Here is a 15,157-nt window from a genome sequence, read left to right on the forward strand (position 1 = left end):
AGTCCAAAATAAGTACTGAACAGGAATCCATAGAAGTCAGGCTTCTAATGAGATTTGGATTGAGTAACTATAAAAGAGAGGCACCCCCGTGGGTCTAAGGTACGCAATTTATATTCAGTACAGTGAGATTTGCACTATTGATTATCTTTGAGAGATATGCTGACTTGATCGTCGGAGTGCCCCCGGGTGGACGAACCACCGTCGGAATCTTCTCTTTCTGTTACAGGTTAGCCAGGTGTCATCTATTCTGCCAGTGTTATCCAGCTGAATACTGAGTCAGGCAGTGTGATCGGAAAATCACTCACACAGTAAGAGATACTATTGTATTGATTTATTAAGTAATTTAGCGGCCTCAAAATCCAGCAGCATGCCCCCTACTATATCATTACTTGTTTGAGTGAATAATGATGTATGCAATGATGTTACATTTGATGGGTTCACACCTACACATCTTGTTGGCCCAACAACAACAACAGGTTTTATTAGGTGCATATAATTGATGTTGCCTTGTCACTTTATTCCCTACTTTTATAGAAAAATCAAGGTAAACAACATTGCAATTAAAATAAAATGTAAAATGTAAAATATTAGACTAAATAATGTATCCATTTATACGGTATCTATATCTAACTCATTTAAATTTAATTTTAATTAAATCCACAAGATATAGTCTATTTAAATTCGTTTATGAATTTTATTAAGTTTAAACGAATTTTAAATGAATGAATTTGATTCAACATGAAAATTTTCAGTTGTTCAAGGTTAGTTGGTTGGTTGGTTGGTTCTAAGCATAAATTGTGCCCATTTAATTTTTTTTTTCTTTTTTCTTTTCATTTTCAAAATTACAAGTCACCTAGAAAGGTACTTTTGTTTTGAAATAGCATAAAATACAGATATAAAATTTGGAAAGTGATTGAGACCCCTCCAATCACCACCCCACCACCCCTACACACATGTGGTGGCTGGTGATTGGAGGAGAAGGAAAAAAAAGAAAAAAAAAAAAGAAAAACTGGCCAATTAGAGAGAGAAGGGGTCAAGGGAGTGGGGGGGGGGGAGAAGGGGGTTTGGATCATTTTTCATAAAATTTTTGGGTAAGAGTGTATATAAATGGAGACCAGCTTAGACAGGTACAACACGGTCTATCAAACCAAATGTATAAACACAAGGCCTAAGGTTTAACTCTTCTCTGCAAGATACGGATACGGTACGATACGAATACGGCGATACAGCAAAACCTAAAAAAGTAGGATACGGGTACGGCTAGGATACGTTTGTAAAAAATAAAAAATAAAAAAATTATTCGCAGTGAGTTACACATAAGCTGAAGAATGTTGAGAAACCACAATAACTTTATGATGCAAAATACGAATCTTTAAGAATTAGGTATTAATTTAAGGTAGTAGCTAGTTTAGTTTTTAAATTTTCAATAGGTCTTGCTAATATTTCATTTCAATATCAAGTCTAATATGTCGATATTATAATATCAAAACAATTCACAACTTGACCCTATGTTTTTTCCTTTTGCAGTAGTAAAAAATATTCTATGCAAGTTTATTTGTTTATTTATTTATTGATATTTAATTTTACTATTGTTATATTATCTTATTAATCCTTACTTCTATGTAGTTATAGGGGACATGCATGATACAATAAAGATATGTCAATTTGATGAATTCTATTACTTTAGCTTACTATGTTATTTTTATAAAAAAACTAAGCAAAGTATTGTAAAAATATTCTATTTATCCTCGCAATTATATTATATTATGATGTTATGCAAGAAATTATACAATTCTAATTTCATAAAAGAAGTAACATGTGACTTGGAGCATTTGATACTTCAAAATTAATTAAGAAGTATCCGATAATATGTGACTTGGAGCATCCGATACTTCAAAACTAAATATCCGATACTTCAAAATTAATGAAAAATTAATTAAGAAGTATTTGATACTTTTAATAAGTATCTGATACGTATCTATAAGTATCAAGGAGAATCGGTATCCGATACGAATACGTCTTCCTATTTGAAGTATCTGTGCATCATAGGCTCGAGTCATAGGTGATCTCTAAACTCTTGAGTGTGGAGAAGTTATTCAGTGGTCTTAAAGTAATGCTTCACACCATTTATGTCATGTTATCTGTCTTAAATCAACACAAAAGTATTGAATCTTACTATTTTAACCAATAAAAATTAAGCGAAGCACTGCGTAGACTTGCTCCGAGGTCACCGAATAATTTTTCCTTAGATGCTGGTTAGGCCAAATTCTGTAACCTGTATTTGTGGCAGAACATCCATGCATTCATTATTTTCTGTTATGCTTGCATTCATTATCAATTGTGAAATCTCAACTTCTACACATTTTGCTGTTGCATGATGACTCAAATCACTCAGCACTCTTTCATAGCAATTTAAAATTTCTGTTCAGAAAATCAGAGTTTTGCAACTACAACAATGGTATCGAGCCAGAAAAAGTAATCAGAAAAGTGACCAGAAAATAAAGTGTGCGAATCAGATTCATTCTGAATGTAACTATGTGAATCCATACCATATATTCATTTTCTAGCCACTTTTCAAGTTACTTTCTCTAACTCTGTAAGTTTTTTGTACAAATAAGCAGCCTGAATACTAGCAAAGGAGATGGTTATTTTGGTAAGTGGATATGCATTTTCACCACTAAATTAAAATGTTTCTAACTAGCAGCAAAATGACCTCTGCTTCCGCACTTCATTCTTCTAGTAATAAGAACTGCTTTGTGTCCTCGTGCTCTGCCTGTCATGCCGCTGTTGGGATGCTTTTGTTCTTCATCTGTAAATCATCCAAATCAGTAAAATTCATAGAAGGTCAGAAAGAAAATTTTGTTTTCCCTACTTTTCTCTATCTTCTTACTATCAAATGTAGATTTCAGAATCTACAAAACACAGACCTGTAGTTTCTGCGAAGGTTTGACATATGTAATTTTCCCACCCCGAGCAAGATATTGAAGCTAAAGCATCATCTTTTGGTAATACTTGATTGTTGAGGTTGTGCATTCCGGTGTTCACTATATAATTCGACTGTGAACAAGAAGGATAAAACTTATCTTGGGTGGCCTGTTTCAATTCTTTCTCATACACAACATGAACTCCATACTCTTTTAACTTGAACAATGTCCTCACTGTCACCGAAACATTCACTTCATCGCCACGTTTTAGTTGATTTCCAATGCTCCAATGGCTTATCATATCTTGGTTTAGAGCCTCGTTCTCAGTACTGATTTCAACATATAAAATTGGCTGGCGATTCTTCTCATGGCTTAATGAGCAATTGTCCTGACCAACACCAGATTCATACACCAAACAAATATTTAGGCCTCGGATTGTTAGATCATCAAGTGAAGGCACAGTAAAAGCTATCGACGATGCTGTACTTCTGTAACAGAATTGGAATGGAACCTCTTTCCCTGGGAAAAATGTGCTGAATACAAAATCAAGCTCATACAAGCCCTGCATTGTGGAACTCATAATTTTAACAATCCATTGCAATATACATAGAGATAGAGAGAGAGAGGGAGAGAGAGAGAGAGAGAGAGAGAGAGAGAGAGAGAGAGAGAGCGCGCACCTGGATGGGACACTTCCCCATATTCCAACCATTCATGAAGAACACCTCAATGTTGGCCAAGGACTCCAAGTTGATCAAACCCAAGATTTGTATCATTTCTGTTTCAACCATTCCTAAGGGTAGCAACTTGAATACGCCCTGAATCTCAACTAGCCTATGACATTCAGTATGTTCGAGTAATTGTGAGCTAAACATATTTGATTGATATGTTATTTTCTCCAGTGATGTGGAATGCCCCACTAACAATAACTCCACACTTGGTAGGCCTAGAAAAGATTTGAGCCTTGTACATGAATTTAAATGAAGTGTCTAAAGCCTAGTCAAACCTCTGATCCAATCTGGTAGACTAGAAATTGGATTTTTGCTCAGATTCAAGTTTTGCAACAAGAGCAGGTTACTAAAATCCCTTGAAAAATTATCATCCGATAAATTGCAATCCATAAGACTTAAGCTTACTAAAAACCTAGGTAAAAAAGCCCTTGAAATTTTTGGAGTTCTTGGTTTTGATACCAAAGGCCAGACTAGTGCATGCCATGGTTTGACCTTACCAGTTGTAGAGAGCAGTTGATTTAAAGGAGTTCCATCCACATGGAGTGCTTTTAGAGATTCCATCTTCCCCATATTCAGTGGCAACGTGTCAAGTTTTGAGCAACCAGAAACAATAAGCTTTTCAAGAGATTTTAGCATTGCAATGTTTCTTGGAAGTGTCCTTAGATTTTTGCAATCTTTTACATTCAAGAGAACAAGGCTCTCTAGGTTGCCAATGGATTCATGAATTCTAAAAAGACTCGTACAATCTTTAAGAATTAACCTCTCCAGATTGGGGAGTTGTGAGAAATCAGGAGTTTTGACAAGGCCATGGGAATGGTTGAGATTAAGGAATTTTAATAGGCCAAGAAACTGCAAAAGGAAGACAAAAAGGTGTTACCATCATTTAATCACTGAAAACCCTAAACAAAAGGAAAAATAAAAATAATAATAAAAAAAGGAAAAATATCATACCTTGGTTCTCTTCCAAACTCGTTCCAAGCTGCTGTAACGCATGTCAAGCACAACTAAACTCTCTAGAGCAAAATCTTCGGGAATGAATTTTGAACGGAATCCTTGCCAACACAACCATCTTAATCCTTTAGGAAGTTCCCTATAGCTTCCACTGAGTTGTACATAATTAAGATGGAGGAGTCTTAATTTGTGCATTCTTGCCAGTGCATTAGTTTTGAAATATGCCTCATTTGCATTTTTTAGCTCAGTGGCCGCTGGATGACAGGAGAGGAAGCCAAAGTGATGCTGATTCAGTGAAAAAACCTCTTTGAAGCAATGTTGATTTGAAATATTGGCACTAAGGACTGATTTTGAAGACGTAACTTCTCTTAACATATGCATGTCTAGGACAAGGCCTTTTATTGTTTCAGTGCCCTGTTGAGATAAGAAAGAATATTATACCATAGATAAGTAGCAAGCACATACATACATAAGTAGCATCTTACTTACAGTTTTTTCTCTCAATACATTGAATGAATCCTTATGATGCCATAATCTGCTACGTTTCCCAGGCTCTTTAGGTGATTCCTGGCAAATAATTTCTCTGCCCATGTCTTGAAGCAATTGATGCATCATCATCTTGTTATTTTTATCAATTGTAATGAGACATCTATCAATGAGATTTTGAATCCCAACTGTTGTGTAGAAATCACATTCATCTAGTATTCTAACTGAGAAATCCTTGTCCTTTCCGACAAAGAAGCAAGCAATATACAAGAATAAATTTTTATCGTGATCATCTTGTAACGAGTCATAGCTTATTTTAAGTTTTTTCACAATTTGACTTTTAGGGATCAATTCCAACTTTCTTAATGTACTTTCCCGTACATCTATACTTCTCCCAGAAAGCGATGAACCCAAAACTTAAAGAGCAAGTGGAAGTCCTCCACAATATTGCACTATCCTTTTTTGAGTGCTCCACGAAACCTTCAATAGGATGGTTTTGTCCAAAAGCATGCCAACTGAAGAGCTCAAATGATTCAGATTCATCCAATTTTTCAACCTTTTGCACCTCATCAGCTTTGTAAGCCTGTAACAACCCCTCGAGTCTAATCGTTATGATGATTTTACTTCCACGATGAAAGCAATCACGAATTCCAGTTATTGCATCTAATTGGTCAGCATGCTCTACATCATCAAGAACAATAAGAAGTCTTTTAGAGGACAGGGTGTCGTTGATCTTAATAATTCCTTCATCAACACTATGGCGGTGTTTGGGAACTTGGTTTTTGAGTTTTTTTTTTTGTTTTTTTTCACTACAAGACAAATGTTTTACAAAACCAAAAAAACAAATCCAAACAAAGTATCACATCAAACCTCATAATCATTTCACTTTTTCTCTCACAAATATCACATTCAACCACAAAAAAATCCAACTATTTTTCCAAACACAATTTTTTTTTTCTCCAATAATATCTTACAACTTAAAAAACCTACAAAAAAACCCACTTCTCAAACACCCACTATGTATCTTCTCTTTTTTCCTCTTTAAAATGTCTGAAAGAAGTTGCCTTTGTAAACGAACTAATCCATTGGGTTGTTCTGAAACTTCTCTGATATTTGTAAGAAAGCTGCTACCTTCAAATCTTTCGTAGTTTAAATTGTACACAAATTTGGCAATGATTGTCTTCTTTATTCCCCCCATCCCACAAATCACAAGTACACCAACATCTGTTGACTCATCTTGTAACCACAAGTTAATGCTCGTGACTCGAGAATCCATTCTAATCAGGAAAGGTGCATCACTCAAGATCTTGCGGTTTAGCTTATCTTCAATCACTTTAACAATTTTCTGGATAAACTTTGACTCGTGCCTAAAAATAGCAATGAAAATGGTAAATAGATCACAATAAGCATGCCATGACTAGAAGTTACTTAAACAGCTGTTTTGCAAATTAATAAGTGCAGTTCATTGTTCATACGACGGATGAATATAAAATTGAAAACACTACTGGGATAAACTATGCTTATATATCCATTTGAATATGTGATTTAATGAGAAGAGCTTTCTAATTTCGCCATATATTTACCTTCTCCATTTATGCTTATGACACCATAATAAAAGTTCTCCGAAATTTCAAACTATTCACCCTTGCATCTAGAATAACATTTTATTCTTTAAGAGTAGGAAAAATGCCATTTGGAATCCATTAATGTGTTTGGTAGGGTTTTCTCAAAATTGATTCCACCTTTACATTCTAATGCTATGTTTGGTTTGAATTTTCAAATCATAATTCCAAATCAATTTCAAAATACAGTTTGAAAACATGTTTGATAAAGCAGACAATTTTTGAATTTTTGGTTTACTTGGTCGTCCGGCCAGTTGACCGGAACAACACTCTTTTTTTTCAATTGCCAATCGCCACCTGTTATTTGGAAAAAAAAATTATATATATATTTTAAATATTTTTTAAATATAGAAATTACTTTTTTAGACCAAAATAATAAATTATTTGTTTGAATTGAATTTTAAAAAGAGTTTGGTTATAAGCTTTGAATAGAATTTTCAATAGAGTTTTGAGTTGTGTGTTTAGTTATGAGTTATAAGTTTTTCAATTAAGTTTTGAAAACTCTTTTCAAAACTCATAACCAAACAACTTTTCTTATTTCATGTTTCTCATCAAAAATTCAAAACTCAATTCAAAACTTTATTCAAAACTCATAACTAAACAAGTTTTCTCTTTTCAAATCATAATTCCAAAACACACAAACTCAAAATATAACTCTATTCTCAAATCATAATTCTAAAACTCTACCAAACATTACCTAAAATTCCCAAATGGCCTCTGGAAATCTTCCTTGACTTTGGAAACTTTATTTTTACAAGGACTTAAAACTCCTTTCCTTTCCCTGCCTAACTGGTGCCATCCTAAAAAATAACCTGCATGCTTTTATATTTCTAGTTATTGTATTTTGATTTTTTCTTTTGCGTAACAATTTACTTCAATATGCTTCCTATAGTTGTTATTTGAATTAAAAAGAGGTTGGGTTATTGCACGAGAAAAAACAAATAGTGACTCTTGATCACTTCTCAAGATACTTTCAAAAAGCATAATATATAATTATGAATTCTATGACTGTGTTTGGTTGGAGGATTTGATGAGGGAACTAGAAAGGGAAAGGAAAATAGCAAGAAAAGGAGAAAGAATTGGTAGGATTCAAATTCTAAACTATGTTTGGTTGAGTTGGAAAATGGAGAAAGAAAAGAGCCTAAGTGAACCGAAAAGATAAAAGTGGGATAGCATTTTCCTCTCATTTTCTTTTCCCTGTGTGTTTTCCATTATAACCAAATAAAAAGTGGGATTGCATTTCTTTTTTCATTTTCCATTTCTCTTATTAATCCTCCAACCAAACACAGCCTAAAGGAATTTGGAGAAAAATTACCCATCAATATGATTTTGAAAAACCATTCCTCCCAAATCCGCAACTTCTCTAAGTGCCACCCTTCATTTTTTCACCTTCTGCATCCATTCATTTTTTCTTTCATCATTTTCTGCCTCCATTTGCTCATGTCTCATGAACGTCTCTACAAAACTTCCTGTCTGGTTCTTGACTTCAGTTGGATCCACATCATAGAAAACAGGTATAACTACATGTTCAGAGGTCCTCTTGCATTCAAGGATCGTCAGAAGTTCGTCAAGACACCATTTGGAAGATGCAAAATTTTTTGGGAAGGCAATTACTGAAATCCTTGATAGCGGAATTGCTCTATGCAATTCTAACTTAATACTTTCCCCCTTTTCTATATCATCATCATCTTTGAATGTGCAGCATCCTGCCTGCACTAAAGATGTGTAGAGGTGATCAGTGAAGGTCTTGTGAGTGTCTTTTCCTCTGAAACTCAAGAACACGTGATAAGTACAATCAGAAAAATAGGAGTTTTCTTGGACTTTCAAGGTAACCATTGAACAAAGTGTTTACAGAATGGTAATGATCGTAAAGGGTTAATAGAATCAGAGTCAATGGAAGTGGTATAAAAACCAGAAACAGTGAAGAAAATACTCTTGTAAGTTGTAAGCAGTTGATTCATAGATTTAAAATGATGTGAATCGTGTCTATGAAGCACCGACACGTCCCCAGGGCTTGCCTACGAGTGTCGGACACGAACACGCGTCAGAAACGCGTCCGACACCTCTCTAATGTGTCCTTTTTTTTTTTGAATTTTTCTAGTCGGACACGCCATGGACATGCTCCATGGATACGCTGTGACACTTTTTGGACACGCATGAGGTGGATCAAAGCCCTAATTGTTAGAGAGAGAAAGAGAAAGAGATCGAGGGAGGAGAGGAGACAGAGAAAGAGAAATAGAGACAGAGAAAGAGATTGAGAGAAAGAATGAACCAGCAATAAAGAACATTCCAAACCAGCCATCAAAGATATGCCGACCTGGGGCAAAATTTTCTAGCCCACACAAAATAAATTATCACCTTTTTATTTTATCAATTTAAATATTAATCTCTTGATTTATTTTTAATGTAAATTATTTGTCTATTTTGATCAAGTAAAATAGACGAAAAAGGTCACTTTAGCCATTAAACTTAACGTAGATGTACATAAAATGCGCTACTCTTTTTCATTGCCTTTCGTATCTAAAATACAATTTTTTTCGTCAGTTTTACTTAACGAAAATAGACAATTAGTTTAGATTTAAAAAAAATCAAAGTAGACTAAAGTTTTCTAAAATTTCGTTCTGACTTGCCATGTGTGATGCCCAAAAAATTGAAAATATTAAGGAATATATTAACAAATAAATACGGGATTTTTCTAAGGTTACAAGTGTGACGACCCAAAATTTACTTTAAAGTTGAAGTCTAGGAAATATGAGTCATTTGGTCAATAACCAAGTAAGATTTTAGGAAAGATCGGAGGAGTCAAAATAGCCTCCCTTCAAAGTCCAACCTCCTTAGATACCTTTTTGACATATCTTAATAAGGTATTAACACAAGGTCTACATAAGTTGACGGAGAAAATAAAGATAGATTTACACAAAAGATATATAGGTATATATATATATATATATATGTAAGCAAAATAATCATTACAAGATTATGTCTTAAATATAACAAGGATTTTAACATTTACAATCCCAAAACATGGTTACAAAAGGGACTTGACAAAACTAGTTTTTAATTCTTCTAGAGTAACCATACATCTTCAAATACTTTAGTTTCGCCTTCGACTGGCTAATAATCTTCAATACCTGGCATGAAACGCCATGAACTTGGAATGCTCAGTCAACGCACGCATATCCCGTCCTTTTTTTTTCTAATTCAATACACAATTCTAATTATAACAAGTAATGAAGCATGATATTCAAGTAAATGGACAAATGGTTATAAAGTTAGGTGTTAGTGAGTTAGAAATCCCCCAAAAAGATTTCATCCTCCCAACCACAAGAATTGGACTAGGATTATTTGGTATGCCGCCTCTTTTGCTGCTTTGTAGACCTTATCCAGGATGCATACAATAGTTACGTATTGCGTAGTGTTAATTGAGGACCTCAAAAGAGACGGTAAAAATAAGGGCCTTGCCCATAACCTCCTCTAACCTTATCACACCGAAACCACCTAGGGTTCGAATACAACCGATCCATTCAATAGTTCCAAATAACCACTTGCGCAAGACTTTACTTTCAATAGGGAACACGTCTCAGCAACCAATTCGATTGTAACACAAGTATTATCTTATAAAGTTACTCAAGTGATCAAAAACCAATTATCACCTCAATAAAGTTTTTCCGAGTTAGATGCTTTAAGTTAAGGTTTGAGTAAGCTATTGAGACAATAATTTCTACACAAGTATGAGCATCCTCAAAGCACCATTGTAAAGAAATATATTCACAAATAGGGGTGTTCACGAGTCGGCTTGGCTTGGCTTGGCTTGGCTCGGGTTTACCCTTAGCTTGTTAGCTGAACCAACAGCTTCGGGTTACAGAATTAGTCACCCATCATCGACCGAACTAGGGTTCGAAATCGACTGAATCAAAGAATTCGTTTTGATAATCGATTTGGTCGATTTCGAAAATCCAATGAGAGTGGACAAAATCTTGTGAAAAATGGAAATAAATTTTCAAAAAATAAAAAAACTTTAACATTTATATAAACATATACATATATTTCTTACAATTAGAATGATAGTAGAGGAGAGGCAATGGGTTAAAGTCAAAGAGAGAGGGGAGACTCATCATGCCTTTACCATTGCATCGCCATCGTTGATCATCGCTGCAGCCACCGTTGCTCATCGCAACAGCAACCACCACCACTGCCCATGCTCATTGTTACCACCACCGTTGTCACCGTGCTCGTCTACCACTGTTGCCATATCATCAATAGAAAGAGGGGAGTGAAAAGATGTAGAAGTAGAAATGAGGGAGAGTAAGAGATGGAATTGTTTCTGAAAGTAGAGAGATGAGGGGAGGGAGATGAAATGGTAGGTAGATGAGAGAGAAGATGACAGCTTTGAGAAAAGAGAGACAAAGAGAGAGAAGAAGAGATGAGATAGTGAGTAGGTAAGTAGGTAGCTAGGTAGATGAGAAATGAGAGGAGATGAATTGTTTAAGAGAGAGAGAGAGAGAGCATGAGAATTTAGGCAAAAGGGAGACAGAGAGTTAATTGAAATGTCAAATCTCTTATTGGGAAGAGGTAAGTTCTCTCTTTGGGAAGATATTAATAAGCTCTTGGGAAGATAAAAGACTAAACAATGTGTATAATTTCCTATGCAAAAAGTTAATTTTCCCTGGACAAGTATCTAATGTAACAATGAAAGTGTGTATGTATATATAATTCGGTCGGTCGGTTTCGACGGATCCATTTATGTAAAGTTCGATCTCCGATCGGAAATCCAAAAAAATGTAAGATCGACACCCGCGGCAGACCATGCTGTTGGGCGAAACCGTCCATATCATCATCGGATCGGACGAGTTGGACCGGTTTCACAGGTTGTTTGGACTTTTGAACACCCCTATTCACAAACATATGTCAATGTCATACTAAGGTTCAAATAGGTGATAAAAGCACATTCAAGAAATAAAGAACATGAATTATTAACAAAAAATTTATTTTCAGATTCAGTGTACTTTAAAGATCACAATCTAAGAGGCATTTTTAGATTTTTTCCAAACTCGGCCTGTCTAGGGTTTGTATAGAATTTTATCGATTTTCTAGATTATTTTTCAAAAGTGGGATAGTTTTCCTAGATTTTTAATTATTTAAGAAATACTCCAGCGCTGTCCAGATTCGTCGACTGTTACGAAAATCGGATTCTCTCAAACCACTCACTCTTTTTCAATAAAACTATTTTTGCTTGAAAGCTAACAAGGAAGGTTTTGATATAAAAATGAGGTCAAGGGAATTTTCTACATTTTTCTAGAATTTTTGAAAATGAGCTGAAAATACCAGTCTTTCATGCATAACACTTGAATTAAGAAGAGTAATAGAAAAAGAGGGCAATCATGAGAAACTTTCCACTTCTCTTATCATGAAAATATGCTAAATAATATATAAATAACTCAGATTTTTAGATTGAAGGTAGGCCTTTGGAAAAAATGTAAGAAGTGGATAGAAAATTATAGTTTTGTTTCATTTTAAGAGAGTATACATGCAAGGTGGAAATCAAAGCGTAACTCTTCGTATTTAAACACATGAACACCATATATACACTTCTGAAATTAATACTTGAAGCCTCTAATATCATGTATTTGAATGAGAAAATAAAAGAGAGGGTTGTGTTGTGACTTACTTGTTTACTTAGAAGGGTTGTTTGTGCAAGATTGCTCACTTTCTTCCTCCTCTCAAAGCTCACACTTTCTCTCCTCTTTCTCCCCCTCCAGCTGAAATTATATGTGTGTATGTGTTTGATGTGCAAAAGTGTTGAGGGAGGTGGTGTATTTATAGGAAAAAAAAAAGTAGTGAAAGGTCCAAAATGTCCCTTGGTTAGAATTGAATGGAATGAGCTTGTATTTAGTTGAATTGTAATGGAATGAGGGTTGATTAGAAGGGTTAACTATGATTTAGTTAGACTTAAATCTAGCTTAGTTGGTTTTGAACTAGGTTGTACATTGGTACAAGACAAACTTTCTTAGTTTAGGGGTCCTTGGTCAAATTCTTTCATGAATTCATGCTTGATGCTCTTATAGTACATTACATATATACAATCAAGGGGTGGCTGGCCATGTGGGAGGGATTTTTATTTTTTTATTTTGTGTACAAATTCACATATATAATGCAGATATTTTGTATATAAAAAGATTTGATAAGACAACGTACAACTATGTATATATATATATATATATAAGTACTTGAATTGGGGTTAAAGTGAAATTCTAATAAAGTGTGAGGACCTGGGCTCAATTTATGAATGAGAATACCTATTTTAACTGTAAAATTAATTAAAATAGTGATAGGAAAAAATATTTCGGTTTGTGTTACTTCGTTTTGAATTAAAAGGTGAATAATCGAATGAAAGTAATGAAAATCAGAAACTAGGGTTTAGAGTGATTAATCTAGAATTAGGGAGTTAAATAATTAATATTAGAGTGTTAGAAATGATTACTAAGTTACGGGGATCGATTAGGGTTTATACAGATTCGCAAGCGATGTGTTTTCGATTTTAGGGTTAAACTTGTGATAAAGTGAAAATTTAGGGGTCTTAATTGTAATAATCTCAAGGTTAGGGTTTCAAAAGAAATTACAAAAATTGGGGTCTCTACACAACCCATGCTTACTTCACACTATAAACTAAATATAAGAGATAATAGGTCATCCCAAACCTAACCTAGCTTGTTATCAGGCTAATCTGGCTATCCCTAAAACAACTAATAATTTTGAAAATCACTCTTAGATTTCATAAGGCCTTCTTCTAAATTGTGAGTTATTTGCCATTTTGGGGGTGCCATGGCCCCTTGGTCTCCATTCCATATGGATCTAGGATTATCACTATGGGGGTGCAAAAATATGTTTGGGGGTACAAATCCTTATAATTTTTAATTATTTTAAATTTTTTAGTATAATATATGATATTTTTTAACCAAATGATCACATGCATCTATGCCATATTGAACCAAATGTACAAACAGAATGGAAATGCATTGCATCCAATCACCAAAGTCCAATACTATTGAGGACAAATAATCATAAATGATAGGCAAACAAGCACTGCATCTTGATTAAAATAGCTCAGCCATATAGCAGAATTGTGACGACCCTACTCTGTGTTATGTTAATTAATCTTAATTATGCTTATAATTATGAGCTTGATATGATTTTGAGTGCTAATTATATGATTATATGATTATATGTGTTTTTTAATTTATATCTATTCACCGTAGGAAAATTTGTTTGACTTCCTGCTATAAAAATTAAATTGAAGGCCGTAGAGGCGACAAAAACCAAAAATGGTTGTATTATTGTAACTAGCATAATTTTTAGACCCTATGGTGAAATTAATTGAAAACTGATTTGGATCAAAATAATTAGATTAAATTGATTAAGTTAAGTGCTATTGATTAACACCAAGCAAATATGATTAGTCAAACTAATCACCACTATATATATATATATATAGTACAAGTGCCTCGACTCATAATTTTGAGCTCTTAACCTTGCAAAATCTGAGAAAGGCCTATATAGGGAGAGAAAGTGTGATTCTAAGGGAGAAGAGGCTCAAATTTGAGGACTTGAGCTCAAAGCTTGGAGAATTGAAGAACTAGGCTCAAGAACTAACTAGATTTGGAAGAGTTAAAGACTCTAGGTGAGTAATTGAACTCAAATTTATGAGTTTAAGTTCATAACTATGTGAATTCAAGAAGTATATGTTGATAAATATGAGAATTAGGCTAAATGTGTTGAATTTAAGATCAACTTGGGCATGCATACATGAATTTATTGTGATTTCTCATGTTTGAGCATAAATCATAAAGATCATGTTGAATTGAGAGTTGTTTGACACATGCATGCATGAATTGTCATGTTTTAAAGCCCAATTTTAGTCTTAAAGCTTGTATATGCAAGATATGAAACATGGATTTTGCATACATGGTTTCAACCTCATGGTTTAAGCTTGATTTCGGAAATTTAATCCATAATTTGAGTAATTGGTCTCAAATTATTTATGTTCCCATGTCATATGATGGTTTTCGATAATTTTGGACCAAAAATATGAGTTTTGAACATTTGAAGATGTGTCTTAAGCTTCAAACAAAGTTCTGGAAAACCCAGAATTCGACCTGTTCGCTCGAGCGTGGAAATCGAGCTCCCAGAAGTTTTACAAAATCTTATAGATCGCTCAAGCGACCAAAGTGGCGCTCGAGTGAGGACCCTTTTTACTTAGTCTTCCGCTCGAGCGACTGTCGAGCGGGAAATTCACACAACCAGTACTTTTGCAGACCACTCGAGCGACGGAAGTTACGCTCGAGCGACCACCTTTAGTTTTGAATCCCCGCTCGAGTGAAGGAAGCTGCGCTCGAGCGGAGGGCCCTGTTTCAGAAATTTTGAAAAGACGTTTTATGTTTCGTTTTCC

The 15,157-nt window shown here is 34.4% G+C and overlaps 1 protein-coding gene across 4 annotated transcripts; it reads right to left on the minus strand.

The window, feature by feature from the left end:
* Positions 1-2,378: 2,378 nt before the first annotated feature.
* On the minus strand, positions 2,379-11,277 carry LOC114299524 (uncharacterized). Of its 4 annotated transcripts, none has more exons than XM_082914629.1 (6): positions 10,838-11,277; positions 5,093-6,456; positions 4,604-5,017; positions 3,602-4,501; positions 2,928-3,486; positions 2,379-2,809 (listed from the first exon to the last, which is right to left on the minus strand). In XM_082914629.1, exons 4-6 carry the CDS (start codon positions 3,794-3,796, stop codon positions 2,694-2,696), a joined length of 870 nt encoding a protein of 289 aa, XP_082770755.1. In that variant the 5' UTR covers positions 3,797-4,501; positions 4,604-5,017; positions 5,093-6,456; positions 10,838-11,277; the 3' UTR covers positions 2,379-2,693. The 4 variants fall into 2 exon arrangements, 2 of the variants coding, with proteins under 2 accessions (XP_082770755.1, XP_082770756.1); XR_014361016.1 differs by lacking the exon at positions 5,093-6,456 and having other exon boundaries at positions 10,838-11,260.
* Positions 11,278-15,157: the final 3,880 nt, after the last annotated feature.

This window comes from Camellia sinensis, chromosome 2 (assembly GCF_055761805.1).
Source record: "Camellia sinensis isolate YWXY chromosome 2, ASM5576180v1, whole genome shotgun sequence".
NCBI lineage: Eukaryota > Viridiplantae > Streptophyta > Magnoliopsida > Ericales > Theaceae > Camellia > Camellia sinensis.